The 21,488-nt window shown below is 40.2% G+C and overlaps 1 protein-coding gene across 2 annotated transcripts in view; it reads left to right on the top strand.

Moving 5' to 3' along the window:
* Positions 1-21,488, top strand: part of DHRSX (dehydrogenase/reductase X-linked) — a 186,259-nt gene that overhangs the window by 109,016 nt on the left and 55,755 nt on the right. For both annotated transcript variants that reach the window (XM_068141540.1, XM_068141531.1), the window contains one exon: positions 7,553-7,654. In XM_068141540.1, coding sequence (XP_067997641.1) covers positions 7,553-7,654 — 102 coding nt within the window. The remainder of the gene's footprint in view (positions 1-7,552; positions 7,655-21,488) is intronic.

Below are 21,488 nucleotides of genomic sequence, written 5' to 3'. Positions count from 1 at the left end.
CCTTTGGCAGGATTCTCCTGGAAGTTCTCACTCTTGGCTTTTTGTTGTTTGTTGTTGGTTTTTTCTTTACCTAATCCTGAGTGTGGTGAATAACACTGAGTCATCTGCATGCATGCTTAGTTCTCCAATTTTTCTCTTGTTCTGCTTATTATTAATTGAAACGGAACACTGGGATTCAAATAATCTACTTTTTTAGGTTTATAATGCAGAGGTTTAGATCTGAGTCAGTGTCCCCAAGCTCCCTTTGCAGTCTGTGGAGAAAAGAGTTGTTAGACATGATTCATCTCATCCTAAACTAGTTCTGTGAAACGGGTCAGATGAATCATATGTTAGAAGCCCTCTACAGACCTAAGCTTGCTTAAGCATGAGAGAAGCAGCTTAATGTCAGATCTGGTGAAAAGCAAAAAGTCAACCTATGGATCCTGATTATTGGAGGAGTGGAAAAGAATGACAGCATTGATACACAAGGTTATTTATGTTCTTTACTGTAACCCAGCTAACATCCCAGGTATTGACTTTCATGAGACAGGAGAAGTAGTTGCACCATTAGATCTGTGTGAGTAAAGAGGGCAGAGATGTGAGAGGGGAGCAGCAACTGCAACAGGTGATCAGAAACAGGGCTAGCTGTGACTAACCTGGCCCCTAAAGCTGCACCACTGGTGGAAGGGGCAGCCCTTGCCTTTTGCATTTCCTTCACCCCAGCTGCCTTCTCCTGCTTCTTCCCCTCTGCCAGCTCTGCTGCCTCTGCTGCCCCAAGGGAGGAATGACTCACGGATCCATGTGAAGACCATCTCAAAAAAAACCACCAAAAAAACAAAAACAAAAACCAACAAACAAAACAAAAAATTATCAAAGCTAAATTTGAGCACTGCTTGAGCTTGCTTCACAGGTGCTAAGACTGACATGGGGGCAAATGCAGGAAACTTCTGGGGGAAAGGAAGGTAGTTTTTGCATGTTTGCATGTTACGGATATTTCTCATGTCTAGAGCAAAAAATGCTGTATTTTGGTCAACTCAAAGTTATTCTTGCCTGGAGTTTGGAAATATTTTTCCTTTCTTTGGTTTGTTTCCTTTGACTATAGAAGGTTTTTGTCATTGAAGTAACACAGAGCAGACACTACCAGTCTTTCTGTGTTACCTCAGAGTATGGAGAGTGGCGGTGAATGGTGCCACATCCAGCTGGCAGCCAGTCACTAGTAGTGTGCCCCAGGGATCAGTGCTGGGCCCTGTGCTCTTTAACATCTTTATTGATGATCTGGATGAGGGCATTGAGTCCATCATCAGTAAATTTGCAGATGACACCAAGCTGGGGGCAGGTGTTGATCTGCTGGAGGGTCGAGAGGCTTTGCAGAGGGACCTGGACAGGCTGGACAGATGGGCAGAATCCAACGGCATGAGATTTAACACATCCAAGTGCCGGGTTCTGCACATTGGCCACAGCAACCCCATGCAGTGCTACAGGCTGGGGTCAGAGTGGCTGGAGAGTGACTTGGCTGAGAGGGACCTGGGGGTTCTGGTTGATGGTAGGCTGAACATGAGCCAGCAGTGTGCCCAGGTGTGCAAGAGGGCCAATGGCACCTTGGCCTGTATCAGGAACAGTGTGGCCAGCAGGAGCAGGGAGGTCATTCTGCCCCTGTACACTGCACTGGTTAGGCCACACCTCGAGTCCAGTTCTGGGCCCCTCAGTTTAGGAAGGATGTTGACTTGCTGGAACGTGTCCAGAGAAGGGCAACAAAGTTGGTGAGGATCTTGGAACACAAGCCCTCTGAGGAGTGGCTGAGGGAGCTGGGGCTGCTTAGCTTGGTGAAGAGGAGGCTCAGGGGAGACCTTATTGCTGTCCACAACTACCTGAAGGGAGGTTGTAGCCAGATGGGCTGGTCTCTTCTCCCAGGCAACCAGCACCAGAACAAGAGGACAGAGTCTCAAGCTGCACCAGGGGACATTTAGGCTGGAGGTTAGGAAGAAATTCTACACAGAGAGAGTGATTTGCCATTGGAATGGGCTGCCCAGGGAGGTGGTGGAGTCACCATCATTGTAGGTGTTTAGGTGGAGACTTGATAGGGTGCTTGGTTGCCTGCTTTGGTTGATTAGGTGTTGGATGATAGGTTGGATGAGATGATCTTGAAGGTCTCTTCCAACCTGGTCTGGTCTATTCTATTCTATTCTATTCTATTCTATTCTATTCTATTCTATTCTGTTTGCTGAGGTGATTTCAGGGTAGTACCAAAGCTTATTAAAAACATACTTCTTCACACTGAAGGTTTTTATTTTGGTGGTTTTGAAATGGTAAGCAGCTATACTCAGAAAATGCACATTCTTTTCAGGAAATGTAGCCAATGGGAGAGTTTTTTTCCTATTTTGTAATGATTCCCTGGTATTAAAGTCTGGCTGTGTATTGAAAGTTGTTTTCATGTATGAAATATCTAGACTGTGCACTGACAAACAATCCTATTAGAAGGGATTATTATTTTTCAGATCTCCAAGTATGTCTGGTACTGGCTTATCGAAGGAAGCTCCCTCACAGTCGACTACGACATGCTCTTTGCATTTTGAGTTTTGTCTGAAACCTGTGATAGTTGCCATAAATTAGCACAGGTCTTAACCTATTTTTAAGATTAGTAATTTAAGGTAAAATTTAGCAGGCTTAAGGTGACAAGCCAGTTGAGATCTCTTGACAATTACATCCATGAGAAGACAGGCCTGCACCAAAGACAACTGAATGTTTCAGCTCAGTTCTTGGAGACTGTGGGAACTGGTGTACCATCAGCACTGATCTATTTCAGCTCGAAAGTAGGCTAATTGGTTCATTACTGTATCAACTAAAAATGTCTGTTTTACAGATATTATGGCTCCATGACTGTCTGCAATTAAGGTAGTCCTGTTTTAGCAACCCCCAGATTTTCAGAACAGCCGCTTCTTCACTGAAGCTCATGTTGTTTCTCTCTCCAAAATGAATACATTTGGAATGTTAGGGCTTCTTTTGGCATGTTGGGGTGGAAATTTCAACCCACCACAATTTTATAAGGTGGTGATTTTCACATTATAAAATTAAAAAATAGGGAGTCTGAAGGAAGGAAGTGAAACTGAATTAGGTAGGGTTTGGATAGCTTGGAGAAGATGTTTTGAATAAATAAATTACATTTGCTTGTGAACAGTGAGCTGTTCGTATAGAAAAGAAATTGTGCAAGTCAAGAGAGCAACAGCCCAAGAGTGCTGAGTCACATTTTAGTCAGGATAGATGTGTAATAAATAGTCCAAAGGAGAAGGCTGCCAGCAAAAAATCATTGGGCTTTTTTGTGTCCTCACTGGTACAATTTCGTTTTCATGTATGTGTTCTTGATTATCAAATTATACAAATATCTGAGATCATAACTTTTAAGCCATTCAACCCAAGATGTGTTGGGGATGTGCAAGTTCAGAGTTGAGAAACGGGAAACAAATGATAGCTCCACATACTTTGCAGAACAATACCAGTTTAAATCAGTTGAGGACTCAGCATTATTTCTGGTAAGACTCATGCTTCTAACTTTCTCTGAAGTACATTTTCATTTTGCTAGCTTGTAAAAGCCTTGCTGACTTTTATCTTCTTTAGTAGCTTGACACTGTGCACTGTGTTACTTCCAAAATGCTCTTTGAGTTTCATTCTCAATGGAAAGTGTCAATATGAGGACACTTTAATGTGTGTCACATATGTGCCATATAGTTTGAGGCTTTAAATGAGATATAATTCAAAATGTAGAGCTAAGGCACTGTAAAGAGTAAATGTCACCCAAGAAGTAAAAGAAACATATCTACAATTCACAAAATATAGCAATGAAATTTAATATAAAAATCTGTTCACCAGAGAGCAAGAGGAAAGTACACCTAAAAAGTATATAGAATCATAGAATGGTTTGGGTCGGAAGAATCTTTAAAGGTCATCTAGGCTAACCCCTCCTGCAGTGAGGGTAATAATAGGAATGAGAGTGTTCTAAACCATCTTCTCTTCTATCCATAAATCATGAATCTTCAGATTCTCACCATGAGCTCTTCTATAACAATGAGGCAGAGTTATTTTACCTGGGACTCTGCTCTTGTTTCTGGTCCCTGTAGAGGGAAAGAAAAATACTTATCTGTGAACAGGATGAAGGCTGTCTCAAAAAGAGATATGAGAAGCATTTCTAGTGCAATGATGTTGTTAATTGTTTAGATAAGAACAAAGGACACATCCAGTAGAATAAAGTAAAGCTGGCATATCTGTTATTATAGAAGTACCTAAAAGCAAGGAGTAGGATAGAAGGAGATGTAAAATGCAACAGTGTTAGAAATTAAAATATTTCAGTAGTAGCAGGTACAGATATTCTGTATGTAAATTTTATTCTCCCTCCCCAGGTGGATAATTCCAGAAAATCAAGGTTTTGAAAACCTATTATGTTATTAAACTCAAAAGCAAAATGACCACTATGTCGCTTATTAAGTACTTGAGTAATTTGAAGTCAAGTGGCAGACAAACAAAAAAATATAAAAAATAATACATCTAAATATTAATTTTGGAATGTTTCAGTTTGCTTGCTGGTATTCCACATCATGCCCACCCTATGCAGAAAAACTTTTGCCCGTGTTGTTTCTAAAGAGTGGTTCAAGTCACATTGCTACTTCAAGTTCAGGGTTGGTAATTTGTTCACATTATTGAACACCAGTCTTCATTCATTAAGACATTTTTAAATTTGGCATGCTTAATATGTTTGTGCATGCTTCAAAATATTCTAGAAATGAAACAGTGTCCTTAGCTTGTAGCTGTGCAATTCTTCAGTACATTGATAAAAAAAATGAATACTCAGACCATGGGACAATAAAGAAACTCAGCATCTGTTCAGGGTCCTGCCACCAAGTCAGGACAATTCTTGGAGTGCCATGTTTTGGCATTCTTTCTTGAGCGGAGTGGCATCTCAGTTGTTACAGCACATGTGCCAATGAAAACTCCTCTGTGGCAAAGAGCTGCCATGCACAAATAAACACAAACATGAACACTGGCAAGTGCTTTACAAATACTGAATATGATGATTTGCTTCCCAAGTAAGCAAGTAATGATAGCCTTGGCCTAGTATGCCATTAGTCTGGGCACTGTGCAATCATAGTATAGGACAGCATTTGCTCTGTAAAAATACAAAATTAAGGCAGATGAGGTTGAAAGATGTAGCTAAAAGTTAATTCCCAGGAAAGATCAGATTGCACCAGTTGGGCTGAAAAGCACTCACCTTGGCACACTGGTTATTTAACCATTATTGTTACTGTCAATGCAGAAAAGGACAATTTCATGGTCAGATGAGGGGAGAGATTAGTGAATGGTCTCAGAGGCTTGTTTTGTCTGCACATATAGTGGCATTAATAGAACCCAGGAGAATCAACAATGTTGCCATAGTCCATATGGGTCATGAAGAAGTGGTTGGACCCTGCACTATGCCACAAAATACCATGGCTAATGAAAGTCCAATGTCTTCTGTAATAAGATGAATATTTTGTAATAGAAGGGATTCCTCCACTGGCAGTGTGACTGACTGCCTCGTAAGAAGCTGATTATGCTTTTCCTAATTTTGTTCCTTGATGAGCTGCCTGAAGAATTAGTGCAACAACAGAGTTAGCATAAAGCTTTGCCTAAGTCTTTACTCCATTTGTCATTGCACTAGTTACTAGTTGGTACAACCAGGCTTTGTGTATGTGAGCAATTTCAGTGCTGTTCATGTGGGTTTATATAGTTTCACACATGAGGAATGGCCTCTCTTCTTCTACAGGAGTTAATAACTTTTGCATTTTCTTCCCATTGATGCACTGCATCAGTGAAGTTAAACAAAATTGCAGACCTTCTGAAGGTCTATGGGGAGCTCAAGAAATTGTCCAGGGTTATTCATGGGTCAGTGTTGCCAAAATGGTATGACTTTAGAGACATTTGGAAAAAAAAATGTTTATGCTATCCTAAAGCTGAAATCCAAGCATTCTTTAAAAGGACATTTAAACAGTAGGTAATTTATATAAATTCACTAAGACTATTTCAGAGGACTCATGGTGTCAAGGGTCAAAGTATATAAGGATTATTAAAGCCTCAAATTGCAAAACGGCAGGGATCTGAAGGAACTGTTCTCTTGTAAATTATTTTAATAACAGCTGTGATTGTCTTTTGTTATTTATCTTGCTGTTGTGCCTGCAGGCCTTCCTAAACTTTTATTGTACAGACGTACTATAAAGAGGCATTATAGCTTGCAGCCTTGGTTGTGACAGGATGACAGTTTGGTGAACATCACTGGTGGACTAGAGAAAAGAATAATAAGAAAGATCTCTTATTGCAGCCTGTGCTGGAGACTGTTTACAAAATAGTTTAATGTTTCTGTCATAAAGGCTGTCTATAGTGTATGTGAAGAACTGTTTAGCTTCAGTTTTCCCTTCTTTTAAAGACTGTTTCTTTCATAAAAATAGATGAGGGAAGCCCATAAAATAGATGGGGGTAGATGTTCCTGCCTCTGGGACACAGGGTATCAGCCCTTGGGCTACAAGGTGAAAGGGTGGAGTGGAGCAAGAAAAACTCAAGAGAGAAGTCCCAGTCCTCAGCTGTGGATGACTATTGCTTTGGACAAAGAATTCTTTTGTTAGAGACATGTTTTCTTGGAAATTAAAACATATCAGTGTTATATATGTTTTGAGACGCTGACACCTTGCTCATTGACCAATATCACTGGCATAGGCAGAATTCTGAACTACTGCTCCCCACCATTCTGCCACTTGCCTGAGGTCAGATGGGATGTTCAGTGTCTGTGTATAATATGATCCTCCCAAATCACAATGCCATTGCTGAAGCCAAGGAGTGGTGTGACTCTTACCAAGAAGGCATTTATGTAAATGGTTGTTGCTGCTGGGTGACCTGAACACCAAGTGTCTCTGGATATCCACTGGAGCTATGGCATCATCTGTGATACCATGCTTGCTATAGATAACTGGAGGTGACTTGGTTGACTTGCTGTATGGGCACATTGTTTATCATCTTTTCTACTCCCTCAATAATGCTTTATTTCATAACATGTTGTTAGACTCCATCACTGTTCATATCACAGACACTCAGTAGGTAATCCAGAAAAAAACATAGGGTAATGAAGCAGAAACACAGGGGAACATTGTTGTGCTTATTGTGGCTGCTTCTTCCCCCTTTGATTTCCAGCTGCAGTGCTTTGATCAGCCAGTGCTGAAGAGCTGTAGCCCCTCTTCTTAAATGGTAGAAGTTTAAAATACAGTGGGACTGAGACATATTTGCTTTGTTTAATACCCTTCTTCACCTCCTGGCAGCAGCATTCCTCAGATTTACTCTGTGAAGAATCAATATTTTAAAAATAGAAAGGAAGGAAGGAAAAAGAAGGAACCTTCTGAGACCAGCTTCACCCATAATTTTGAAAAACCTAGTTTATTTTTAAAATCTTTACTTTCCTGGTAATATTATCACAGGAGTCCTTGTTGATGACTTTAAGTGTGCTATTATATTATTCTAACTGACTTAACGCTGGTTTTGTTCATCTCCTCTTCTCTCCCAGTGGAGTTTTCATACTGTGATTTGACTTCCATGAAGTCTATATGGCAATTTGTGCAGCGGTTTAGAGCAAAGAATTGTCCACTCCATGTCCTGGTGAATAATGGTGAGTATTGGGGGTTTTCTGCAAATGTCTGTGAGGGAAGATGTGACCAAGGGGGCTCTCATCTATCATTTTACAATTCAAATTGATTATCTCAATCATACCACAGGTTACAATATGGCTGCATTAACAAGGATGTCTTGCTATGTTAAATTGCAATTTTTTGGGAGATTGTCAGCTGAGCAGATTGAACACTTCGGTGTCACCCCTGCTCATGATCTTATTGCAAGTCTTGTTTGTTTTCTGAGTTTTTTAGCTGTCCAGTACTAAAAGACTGCATATGAATCTGAGAATTTCTGATTAAAAAAAAAAAAAAAGTAGAAATAATTACAAAAAAAAAAAAGGTAAGGAAAGCAGTGCTTTCTGTCTGTAGAAAACCTATCCTTTCACCTTTAATTACTTTCTCTCCCTTTATATTTTCCCTATATGAGCATTCAATGGCAATGGTTGCCTGGTCGTCTGGAGGGGTTAATACATCTGGAATATAACCTAGCAAATTATCTAGTGACCTCAAAGCAGTCACTTACATCAAGGTACAACTGGAAAATTGTCCATAAAGCTATGTCCTCACTGGTCAAAGAACAAATCAAAAGGGCAATATCTATCTTGCATTCATACAATTTTCAAATGAATCTCTTAGGAATTTAAACTGTTTTGTTTTTTTTCAGTTCCTATACTTGGCATATAATTATGTTTCTTAGCCACAGTATGTTTTGAAGCCAGCCCATACAGTAATTTTCCTCTAAAAATCCTACATGCTTTACATGCACTTTCCTAAAGGGGAATTTTCACCTGTCTATTTAACTAGGGGAAAAACCCACCAGCAACAATTTAGGCTTCTTTCAGAAGTTTTCTGCTTGTTTTGTTCTTGTTTTCCCAGTTATTTGCATGAATTTTTATTAAAGCATGCCAAATAACATTTTCTGTTTTCCTGTGCATCCTTCAGACACGGTGAGGGCAAATGTCCTGTGAATACATGGGTTTGTTTCATTCATTTGATGCCTTAAAGAACTCTCATTAACACAAGCAAATATTGCAATAAAAATTCAAGAGTACTTTATTTTCTGACTGATATGAAACATTCATGAAATATTCAATTACATGTTCATATTTATTTGCTTAGTCAAAAAAAGAGTACCATTATTATTTTAATTGTTGTATAATTAAAGATAGTGGATATTTAATCCTGGTTACAGCATTGTCCAATTTTACATGCCTACTTTTAAAGATGCAGAGTAAAAACACAGATAGGAAAAAACTATTTGAAAAAACAAGGTTTTGAGATCTATGCACCCCCTGCCTGCAGGCATCCCCTGCCCTTGTCACTAGTTGTCTGCACAAGGAAAGCCAGGACTGTGCTGCAGGGTCTTGGGAACAGCTTGGAGGAGAACCGATGGGGCTGAAGTAGCATCATAGCTAGGAAGCTCTCTTGAATGAAGGATTTTGTTCTGCCCTAGCTACTGCTGAAGCAGGATGGATGAAAATTGCAGTTAAATGTCTTCTTAGTCAAGAAAAAAAGTTATATGAAAATAGATCTCCCCATACACTTTAAGTGATGAGACTAAAGTCTGTCGGCTCAAATCTTCTTTAAACAAAAGCTTCTTTTAAGAAAAAACCTTGATTCTAATATCTACCTAAATCAGTCTATATTTTCATGACCTGCAAGAAGGGCGTTTGATTTCACTTATGCCAGACTACAAAATGCAGTGTGTGAGATAAATCTCTTGTTTGAGAAAATCTGTTAGAATCTATAATGAAATGGAAATGAACGGCTCAGCTCTGGTGTTGGGGTTGGTTGGTTGTTTTTTTCTGTTTTGGTGTTGGTGTGGTGTTTTGTTTGTTTTTTCTTTTTTTTCCTTTTTTTTTTTTTTTTTTTTTTTTTTCAAATCTTAATAGAATTTCAGAAGCAATCACATCCAAAGCTGCTGTGAATACTTTCGGTATAATTAAGTTAGTCTGTGACTATTACTTGGCAAGTCACTGGACCGCTCCTGAAAGATCTTTTCCACAGGTTTGGGTTTTTTCAGTCTTTTTTATTTACTCTTGTAAATAGTCTGTAGCAACAAACTTTAGTTTTATTGCTAGATTTGTAGTAAAAGTCCAAGTGATTTCTTGGAACACATGAAGAAAATGGACATGTCTAATGGAGGAGAAATGGCCTGATGCAAAAAAACAAGTTCTCTTGGCTTTCCATCAGTGTTGAGTACCTCCTAAGACAAATGCTGATCTTTTTGCTAACTGCTAGGGTTTTCCTTTTCCCTTTCCCTTCCTCTTTCCCTTTTTTTTTTTTTTTGGGGGGGGGAGGGGGTGTGTGTCTTTTTTTTTTTTTTTTAACTGTAATTCAATGCACTAAGATTCATTCCACTGTGGACATCAGGGATGGAGGCACTACTCATTGAAAAGCCTCATCACAGTTGCCAGTTCCACTGCCTTCACTGCATGATGCCCTAGACATGACCTTGAGTGTCTGGAAGAGGACAATGTTTGCAATATTTAATGTCTGATGGGAATGAGTTGTTGGGTGTGTTGTCAGTGAGTGTGTACACTTCCTGTGAGAAAATGGTGGTGTCAATAGGATGTCATTTTGCATGACAATTAGATGTCTTGCAGGACACCTCATAAGAACATGGTTTTCTTATGTCTCAGCATATTTGTCTAGAATAGTAGGTTTCTTAGTATCGCTTAGTACTTTTCTATTTTTTACAGGTCTTGAAGCTTTAGTGTTTTTTGATACGAAGAGGTATTTTTACTTCTTAAGCATATGAGGAAGAGCTTGTGGTCCAGGCATCTGCAAAATGCATTTAGAGGGAGTCACATACTTTTGAGAGTCTGTCCCAAAGTCTGTCTGGGCTAATGGAAAGCCTCCTATTAGTTTTGAAAGTCAGACTTTTGTGTGAGCCTCATGACTTCACAATCAAACTGGCAACCTAGTAAAAATTTTCCTCTCTATGTTCATAGGACCAAGAATTCTGTGCCCTTTTATTACATTTAATGTAAAATTGCCAGATATGGTCACACTGATTTTTTTTTTGCACAATAAATTAGTATCATTTAATTGCTTTAAACCAAAATATTTTAAATTGATTGATACAATCATGTCTCTATGTTATTGATCTTCCCACATCTTATCTCCTTGGATATGTATTCTGTATGTATGTGAAGGTAGATGATATTTGTGGTGGACTTATGTGAACCTATCAAAAATCCAAACATTTCAAGATGAATTGAAGAAAGTTCCAGTATGTTACAGTAATGCAAACTATGAAATTAACATTGAAATATTAGTCAAGACAGGTGATTTCACAGGAATTACTGTGCTAGGTAAATAATCTAAATAATCAATACTATGTATGACCTAAGATCATTATGAAGTTCAGCAGTTTTCCAGAACACTGGTGATTTAAAAAAAAAAATATATATCTCTATCACTTGTTCTGCATAACCTGCTTATCTCAAGGGTCTAGGTAAAAATAAAATTAATAGTAAAATCCTGAGTTTCAAAGTATTCTCCTACAGCTAGACACCCAAGTCACACAAAGAAATTTTATGTGAACATTGAGAGAGTTCAAAATGGAGATTAGTGAACTGAAGTCGCCTCCTCTCTTTTTGTTATAGCTGGTATTAACATACACATTTAACTTTCTAATTTCTAATGTAAAAGGAAAAATTTGGTTGAATGCACTCATTATTTCAGCTGAAAAATAAAGGCCCGTCGTTCATTACTATGCTTTCTGCATCAGTAATGTGCGTGCTCAGCTCTTGGGTTTTAAAATAAACAAAACATTAAAGATGCAAATAGAGCATTATATAAACTTTTTTTTTCATGGTTGGGTTTTATTTTTTATGTGATGGTCTAATGCTAAAAGGAGACAAATGGTATGACACAGAAAACAAATTTATTCTCTGTAAAAAAAAAAAAAAAGAAAAGAAAAATAAGCTGAACTATGATCCACAGAAAGATGGATGCAGTACAAGCAGTTCAGAAAACTTAATCTGGCAGAAGGTCAGGAAAATAGGTCTTCTAGTATGCTAATTAGCAAGTAGGTGCCAATTTTTTGGTTTTGTTTTTGCAAAGTACTATGTCTTTGTACAGCTGAAAAGCATTTAGCAAATTGCAGCATGCACACTAGGGTTATTTAATATGTTTCTAACTTGCTGTTAGAAAGTCTACTATCTTTCTGTTGTAGCAAAAGGGACAGGTAGCAAAATACTTCATAAAATTCCAGGAGCACTAGTCACTGTTTCATGCCAGACAGGATTTTTCTAATTTGAAGTCAGTAACTTTGTGTGCTAGAAATTTTTCTCAGCACATTGTAATTAATGTTTTTATTTGTACATTGTTTGCAGCACTTAAACATCTGAAAAACACGAGCGCTAACACTAAAATCACATTTTCAGTGCCAGCAGAATACCTACGGATGCTAAACACACACACTTTTAATCAGCCATGAAATACCAACTACCTTCTCTGTTTCAGTTCACTAAATAGTTTGTGATTTTGGCTACGGGTTAAGAAAGGAGAGGGAGAAAATGACAAGGGCATTTAGTATATTCCTTGGCATGCAAACAAACACAAAAAGAACGTAGAGATTTCAGGATATTATTAGCCTATTTTAGACAGATTACAGTCAACATATTCCACATTGAAACCAATTTAAAATCAATATTTTTGAACTGCTGACTAATTCCAATGTTCATATTTCATACTGCAGGAATAATCTGAGAAGTCTTAGTCTCTTGATAGAACGAGTAAGTCTCTGTAAGTAATGAGTAAGTCTTTAGTTCCTAGTGGACAGCAAAAGTATCTGTAGGCACGTATGTGAAATATATATATTTCTTTGTGTTACTTGCACACAGTCCAGCCATAATCCTTTCCAGGGACCCATCTGCATAATCCCATGGATACTGTCATGTTTGATCACATACTAAATGATTCTCATGTTTGTGTATTTGCAGGATCAGATCCATCAGAAGAGGTGATGAGATTTGAGGGATAGTAACAAGTGGATATATCAAACCCAAACAGTTTTATAAGTACCTAGATATTCATAGGTGTTATTAATTAGGCTTAACAGTAGTTAGTTACATTATCACAGTGATGTCAACAAAAAGATCCTGTCCCATTTCATTAGATAAGAACGAGCTTTCCTCTCTGTAGCAGTTGCAGGCTACACAGACTATAAGATGAAAAGGAAAGAATGGAAATTCACTGAAGAAGGCCTTGAGTGAAAGTTATTGAGGAGGGCTGCTGTTGACCCCAGTTGAACTCAAATGTCATGAAAAACAATGCTTCTCCTGCAGCCACAGAGGAAGGCTATGGTCAATTTAGGATCTGTTATCTCAAGAATCTTGTTCCAATGTCTTCCTTACAGCATCATGTTTCATTTTTATCCTTCATCAAAGACAAATTAGAGCAATATGCAAGCAAAACTGAGACAGAGAAAGTGCAGTGGGACAGGGATAAAGAGGAGATCAAGAAGAAGAGTAAGTGACCCTTTACTTCTATGTAATGGATGACAGATACTAGACATCATGGGAGAGCCTTTAGGAGATATTTAGAGCTATGAAAGATAATTTGAGGTGGTGGTGGGATTGCCTTAAAATGGATAATTGGGCAAAACTAGGTGATTCATAGAAACACTGATCACACACTGCTCTTGGATACTTGGAAATAACTTGTCTGGGCATGTGTGTTAGGGCACCATGATACTGCTGGCAGTATCCAACCCTGATTGTTCAGAGCAACAGGGGGTTGTGCAATATCAACATTTACTTAGCACCCAGATTTTTAGCAGCAATCATCAGCTAGAGCTTTTATTATGCTTGAATAGCATTCTTGTTTGTCAGAATATGTATCCTATATAAAGGTGTTTTTGTAAATGGATTGTTTTTATTAAAACTAGTAACTTAGAGGAGTAGGCTACTTCTGACTTTTAAACTTTTATTTGATACTATCTTTGTCTTTCTAATTATTTCCAAACATTTTTCTGTCTATGATATCAAACACTTTGTGAAAAAGGAAGTATCTCAGACTCCACATGCTGCAGGTTCTTGACCCATTTTCTTTCATGCCATGAATGTGAATGTTTTATGCATGAAAGACAGATATAAAATTCAGCTATTGATGGCTTAGAAAATCCAACTGGTTCACCTTAAGTGTGTGGAACATTTGCCACCTTTTTTTCTGAAACTCAGGAGTAAGATGTGCTTTATTCTTACCTAATCCTTTCATAGCTTTTATTAAAAAAATATTTTTAATGTAAATTGAAAACCAAAACTTTTTGTTTTAAGAGAACTTCTTATTGAATTAGAAAGGTGAAACTGACTTTCCCATTTTTCTGATTGTGAGTGGCTTAACTCACCATTGTGCCAACTCAAATAACTTATCAGCATATTTTTAGAGCATATTTTTAGAAAGAAGTTGTGGTGCTTTTTTGTTTGTTTGTTTTTTTTTTTTTTAAGACAGATACAATTATGAATGCTCTGATTTATTTTACTGTAAAAAAAAGCACCCCAGTTATGAAGCTTTTTTTTTAATTTTCTTTTTTCTTTTTTTTTTTCTTTTTTTAATTGATGCATCTTCCAAGGAACTAGCCTCTCCTTTCTTTGTTCTCTCTTAGCATCATGACATTGAATCAGAAAGTGAATATGCTCTTAAGGAGGTATTGCAGCCAGCTCAGTTTGATGAAGATACTGAGATTTGGATGTTGTTCTCAGGATTGTCTTCATTTTCTAGTTCATTTTCATTAAAATGCTGACAAAGGAAGAGCTTGTCTTTGCTGGAAAGATGCATGGTTTTATCTTCTTTGGCACAGCTAATAAAGTCCACCTCACCGCTGTGGACATAATAGGTGGATCTGGGAGCACTAGCAGTCGACATTACTCAATTTTCAGTTCCTTACTAGTTAGCCAAACTTTTAATGTTTGGGCTAGGAATTTCCATAGCAAATATTCCCTTAAGACTTTGTTGCTGGTTTTGGGTTTTATTTCAGTATCAGATAAAAGAGTTTATCTGTTTCCAACAATGATAAGTAAAACATCTTTGAGTTATCACAATTTGGAATGGGGACTTGAATGCATCCAAGATGTTGATTTTGTATTAGAAGCGTTTGTGCCTTTTGCTACCCAATGAATAGTCCCATGATGAGTTGAGTCAAAAGCCTGCAGTTTGAAAAATTTCTTTATAATTTAATTGCTAAAGATTTTGCCTGTACCAAGTGTGTCCTCCGTCAAGACTGAGCAGGCATTTCTGCTGGAATGAACCATGGTGAAAAGTACTGTGTGCAGTCAAAAGCATTGGCACCAAGACTGAGCACCAGTATCATGTCTGCCCTGTAGAGCTGCCTCTGAGCTCAGGTGGAGATGTGCACTGTGGTTTATTTCAGACTCCTCCTGAACACTTCAATGTCCATACTGGGAGCTTGATCTTCAGAACAAGTTTCTATCCTATGAAAAGCAGTCTACAGAGTGGGGAGAGGTGGATGGGAGGTGGCGGGTGTCTGGGTTTTACCTTGATATACCGTTGGAACATGACTATGGAGCTGAGATAAGATTTCAGCACTATCAGGACGTAAATATCTCTCCAGACATGTCTGGTGAGCTGATGTGGCTGGTGACCACAAGTGGCTAGTGACTACATCTCTCTGTAAGTGCAGACAAAAGCTGTAGCATGAAAGAGGAAGAACTCTCATTTGAATACAGATGGGACAAGACTGTACCTTTCAAGAAAGGCAGATCTATATGAGAAGCCTGACTTTGGAGAACTGAAATAGAAAAGGCATTAAAGACTGGCAGGTTATAAGGAAGAGACAGCAAAAGTTGTAGCAAAGAACTGATTGGGGGCAACAGGACTGTCAAGTGGCAGCCATTAGGATGGGGAAACCTGATGATAAAACATTTGAGTTTGCTGATTGACAAACTTATAAACAGAATTAAACTATGGCTGAGCATATACTCTTGTTCAATATGAGGAAATTAATAAGAGTGCAAGAATAGGGGGAGGAATCTGGGGAGACATTAGTCTGCACTCCAGGAGAGGTCCAGAGTTTGCAAGTGCTTAGATGCCACATGATTCATGAAGATTGAGTTCCTACCTCCAGGACTAGTTACGTACAAGCTGACTGGACCTTTTCTTGCAGTGAGTGAGTTCTTGACTGAGTTTTTTTTGTTGGTTTACTGATGTGTAACAAAGATGAAAATTATCACCCCGTGGTGGGGACATGATTGGAATCTGTCTAATTTGGTCATTGACGTTGGTGTAATATAGGATTTAATTGCCATCTAACTCTGTATTGTAATTGATTGATGCTGAAAAGAGTATGAGGAAGCTGATGGAAGTCTCAGAGCCACAGATTGTGGCCCTGTAAGGAAAGCAGCCTCCAGGAATGAGAAAAGAGTAGGCCAGGCTGTGAACCCTAACCCTGGAAGATGCCTGCAGGATGTGGAATGAGATCTATGAGATTCAGACAGAAAGGATCTGGAGTGTCTTTTGCCAGGACGCAGAGGCAGATGAAGCTGATATGAACATCTGAGGCTGAACCTCTCCCCTCCTTTCTACCTACATACTGTTCCTTGATAAGATCAGGATATGGTCACTGAATTCTGGGGCTAACAGAAGGAGGGGAATGTGGCCCAGAACTTTGGCTGGGAAGCTGCACACTGTCCTTGGCTTTGGCAATGCTGTGCACTTTGCCTAACATGGGAAGTTGGGGAAGTTTTCAGGAAGCCAGAAATGGCAATAGGTGATGCAGAGTCCCTTGCAAATGAGCAGGAGGCAAGAGCTTGCTCAGTGCTGGAGCAGAGGCTCAGGCAGACTCCTGTGGAGACAGGAGGCTGACATCCTGGTTGTAGTCTGTTATAGGCCACCCAACCAGGATGAAGAGGCTGATGAATTATTCTATAGGCAGCTAGAGGCTGTCTCAAGATCGTGAGACCTTGTTCTTATCAGGTGATTTTAACCTGCCTGATATCTGCTGGGAACTTAACACAGCAGAGAGGAGGCAGTCTAGAAGATTCTTAGAGTGTATGGAGGACAGCTTCTCATCCCAGTTGCTGCATGAGCCTACCAGGGGTAAAGTTTTGTTTGACCTCCTTTTTATAAATAGGGAAGGGCTGGTGGGAGATGTGGTGGCTGGAGGCTGTCTAGGGTCCAGTGACCATGAAATAATTGAGTTTTCAATATGCAGTTCAGCTAAGAGGGGCAGCAACAAAACCTCCACTCTGGACTTCTGGAGGGCAGACTTCAGGTTACTTCAGGAACTAGCTCAGAAGGTACCTTTGGAAACAGCCCTTAAAAGCAAAGGGGTCCAAGAGGGCTGGACCTGCTTCAAGAAAGAGTTTTTGAAGGTGCAGGAACAGGCTGTGCCAATGTGCCTGAAGGCCAGGGCAGATTGCCAGCCTGGATGGGCAATGAACTACCAAAGGAATTAAGGGAAAAAAAAGAGGGTGAATCATCTTTGGAAGAAAGGTGAGGAAACCCACAGTATGTTTAAGGATGTTGCTAGGTCACGTAGGAAAAAAATTAGAGAGGCAAAAGCCCATTTAGAGCCTAGACTGGCCTCTGCTGTGAAGGACAACAAAAAATCCTTCTATAAATATATTAATAGCAAGAGGAGGGGCAAGGACAGCCTCCACTCCTTGGTGGACACAGATGGAAACATGGTAACAAAAGATGAGGAAAAGGCAGAGGTACTTAACACCTCCTTTGCCTCCCTTTTTAATAGCAGGACAGATTGTCTTCCAGACAATTGGCCTCCGAGTCAGGGAGCAGTATAGTTCCCCTGTGATCCAGGAGGAAGTAGTTAGAGACCTGCTAAGCCGCTTGGATCCCCACAAGTCCATGGGACCAGATGGAATTCATCCTAGGGTGCTGAGAGAGCTGGCAGATGAGCTGGCCAAGCCACTCTCCATCATTTTTCAGCAGTCCTGGCTCACTGGAGAGGTCCCAGTAGACTGGAAGCTGGCCAACATGGTGCCCATCCACAAGAAGAGCTGGTTGGATGAGCCTATCAGCCTGACCTCAGTGCCAGGCAAGATTATGGAACAGGTCATCTTGAGTGCAACCACACAGCACTTTGCAGCTGATGGCTGGGTCCTGGTACTGCCTGCTCTTTATCAAACCTGTTTTCATGACAGCTGGTCCCTACCAGGGAATATCCATGCACAGGACACTGTCCTACTGCTGACATCAGACAGGCTAACAGCAGATGTCCTTGCATCTTTCCAAGGGTCAAATGCATTGATAGGGACTCTAGGTGTCATCATTATGCCATGGAGTAAAATTCCTTGCCTTGCTTCAGTTTCCTTCCAGTTTGCTTTAGAAAACTGGATATACACACATATGGAGCTCCAGAAGATACTATGAAATGCAAGAGTCTGACCTCACTGTGGGGAGACAAGAAATAGGATGGTAGAAGCTATGTCAAGTTTCATTTGTATTCTTATGTTTTAGTTCTTAACTATTTGTATTTTTGCCTTTTCAGCTTTTCATATCTTATTTATCTGGGTTTTTTGTGTGGTCCTGTCTTGACTCAAAACTTCTGAGATACAAGTAGGTGTGCAGCATACCAGAGGCACTGGGCTCTGGGTCACTAATGCACTTTAGTAAGCAGTGTGTTGCCACAGTGCTATAAATTCACCTCTCTGCAGCCCAGACAAGGTACACCTATAATAAAGCAGTTACATGGGTACCATTGTGCAACCAGCAGGCACTTCTAGGGGCAGTTCTTCTAATAAGGTGTTTCATCTTCTCACTGCTCACTAGCCAGGAGAGATCCACAGGACAGGCATATTCTGAGGTAGCATAGTCTACCTGTAACAAGCAATCAAGTGTAGGCAACCTAGTCAGAGAATACTGCTGTAAGGTTACTGAGATGTGCCCTCAACTGTAGCTGTTCCTGTTCAGGGGGAAGGTGGGCTATACTATTTTATATGTAGGTGGATCCACCCATAGATATTTTGGTGTATGGGTATGCAGAGAAGAGCAGTTCTGACACTGTTAAGTGACATGGGTCACCCTGCGTGGCTGTACTCATGAGGTAGAAAGGAGGCTGGGTTGTATGAATTCCAAAACAGAAGGATAAGAAAAATCAGTCTTAGTTTATCATGAAGAGGTGAGGTAAACCAAACAAACTTTTAAAAAATGTTTCAAATAATATTGGATTAATTGGAAGAATGAAAACCAAAAGCAGCTTTCATTCTTTCAGTTACATTTGAGGTTCTTGAGTAAAGATGATGATGATGTTTCAGTGAGACCTGTACAGACAAGAGAGCTGAGCAGAGAGGAACCTAATGAGGTTCAACAAGGATAAGTGCAGAGTTCTGCATCTGGGAAGGAATAATGTACTGTACCAGTACAGGTTAAGAGGTGATCTGCTAGAGAGCAGCCCCATGGAGAAGGACCTAGGATAACAAGTTATCCATGGGGCAGCAATGTGTCCTTGTGGCCAAGAAGGCCAGTGGGATCCCAGGGTTCATTAAGAAGAGTGTGTCCAGCAGATTGAGGAAGGTTCTCCTCCCCCTCTACTCCACCCTGGTGAGACCTCACCTGGAATATTGCATCCAGTTTTGGGCTCCCCAGTTCAAGAGGGACAGGGATCTGCTGGAAAGAGTCCAATGGAGAGCGACCAGGATGATGAAGGGACTGGAGCATGTGCCCTATAAGGAGAAGCTGAGAGACCTGGGGCTTTTTAGTCTGGAGAAGACTGAGAGGAGATTTAGTGTTTATAAATATCTGAGGTCTGGGTGTCAAGAAGGAGGGGACAGACTCTTCTCCATTGCACGCTGTGATAGGACAAGGGATAATGGATATAAACTAGAGCACTGGAGGTTCCACCTTAACATGAGGAGGAACTTCTTCACTGTGAGAGTCACAGAGCACTGAACAGGCTGCCCAGAGAGGTTGTGAAGTCTTCTCTGGAGACTTTTGAGACCCATCTGGATGCATTCCTGTGCAACCTGTTCTAGATTCTCTGTTCCAGATGCTCTGGCAGGGAGGGGTGGACTTGACGATCTTCAAAGGTCCTTTCCAACCCCTAATATCCTATGATCCTATGACAGAAGAAAATCAGTAGCATGCCACCTTTATTATCCACTGAATGTTAGGTAGTTAATAATTTAAAAAAGAGAGCTTGGTGCTACGCTTTCCCTTTTGTCAGAGAAGCAGCCAGATGCAGCTGCCTGCTGGGTATTCCTTTGTATGCTTATTCTCGGTGAATTAAAATGGCTTCTGCTCAAATAAGAGAAACTGCCCTCAGTTGCAGGGCAAGATTTTTTTCATAGTCTTCATATGAACCACCTCAAAGATGAGAGTCTTAAAAAAGAAAAAAAAAAAAAAAGGCCTCTAAGAGTGATTTGGATTAATATTACCTGACCGGTTCCTGAAGACAGAAAGGGAATTGTAGTAGTAACAAATAGAAATGAGGTGATTGTGCCCGCTTAAGGACTTAACCACAATTTTTCTTAAAGGAAGCTCCTCAAGGATGAGCAAAATAATTTTTGGCAATGTGTCTTTTTAACAGTTGTGCACTGCATGAGTGAAATTTTTTCTGTCTCTCAACCTGTGAGTTGAGAGTGGAGCACTGGAACAGGCTGCCCAGAGAGGTTGTGGAGCCTCCTTCTCTGGACGCATTCAAAACCTGCCTGGATGCATTCCTGTGCAGACTACCCTAAGTGATACTGCTTTGGCAGGTGGGTTGGACCCGATGATCTTTGGCCATCTCTTCCAACTTCTAATGAAAAAAAAAAAAAAAAAGATAAAACCCCAAACCAAACCAAAACACCTGAGCTCAGATCTGCCTTTTGCTTCCAGGATGTGCTGCACAGATGGTGGAGACTAATTGGGGTGGAGGGCAAAACCTCTATGTTCCCTTGAATTCCCACTCATCTCTGGAGGTTGAGAGAGCAGTTCCTGTAGCACAGACTCCTTTGGGCTGATGTAAGTGGTGGCAGCCTCCCCATGTTTGCCTTCAGATTATTATGCAAAGCTGAATGGCTGTAGCAGCCCCCTATCACACTTCTCTCTGAAGTGATTCCTCCATCCCTCTATCAGACTCAGCCAGCTTATGTGTCTGTGTACATGAAGGATTCCTATAGCAAGCCTTGCAGCAGCCCAGACAGATTCAGAATCAGTGTTTAGGGTTCACATCATCTTTGCTGTGCCAGGGCTGTTTTATGTTGGCTGTCTTTTCTTGGACTTGCATTTTACCACTGTTGCTGCAAATAAACCTCTGGCAAACTTCTTCCTGACTTTTTCCAAGTGTCAGAGCTTTGGAGCATAGAGTGAGCCTTACAGAGATGCAAATTGGTTTTTTTTGTACCAGACCAGTCCTTGGAGATGCAGCAATGTTCCCATCTGCCCTACAACAGCTTATGCTAAGCTCTGTCTTTACTAAAACTTAGAGTGTAGTAGGCTGAAACTTGATCTGAGAGGTTGGGGTTTGTTGACCTTCTCATCCTTCCTTCACAGAAAACAAGAAAGTCACAACAGGGCTTGTCTTACATTTATGTCTGTTAATAACCTTCATGCTGGTGCAGTTCCAGCCACTGTTATGGACGTCATATATCACATATGCAGATTATGAAGGGAATGAAAAACTGTGTCCAACTCCATAAGTGGTTGCACTATGCATCAGAGTAAGTGCTGCAGAGGAGGGAGAATACAATGGCACACTTGAACAGATGCTCTCTGATTTGTGCTTTTCTCTTGTTAAAGTTGAGATTTGACTTGCAGTTAAACCACACATGGAAGCTGAGTTTTCCCATCATAGTGTGGGATCTGGGTTAGGGTTAGGGTTGTGACAGAGAAGATGCCAGTCAGAGCTTCTGTAGAGCCCTGTCA

Source organism: Melanerpes formicivorus, unplaced genomic scaffold (genome assembly GCF_026170545.1).
Source record: "Melanerpes formicivorus ecotype bairdi unplaced genomic scaffold, bMelFor1.0.p_v2 SCAF_1, whole genome shotgun sequence".
NCBI lineage: Eukaryota > Metazoa > Chordata > Aves > Piciformes > Picidae > Melanerpes > Melanerpes formicivorus.
The sequence above is the reverse complement of the archived record's forward strand: the minus strand, read 5'-3'. Positions and strand labels throughout refer to the sequence as shown.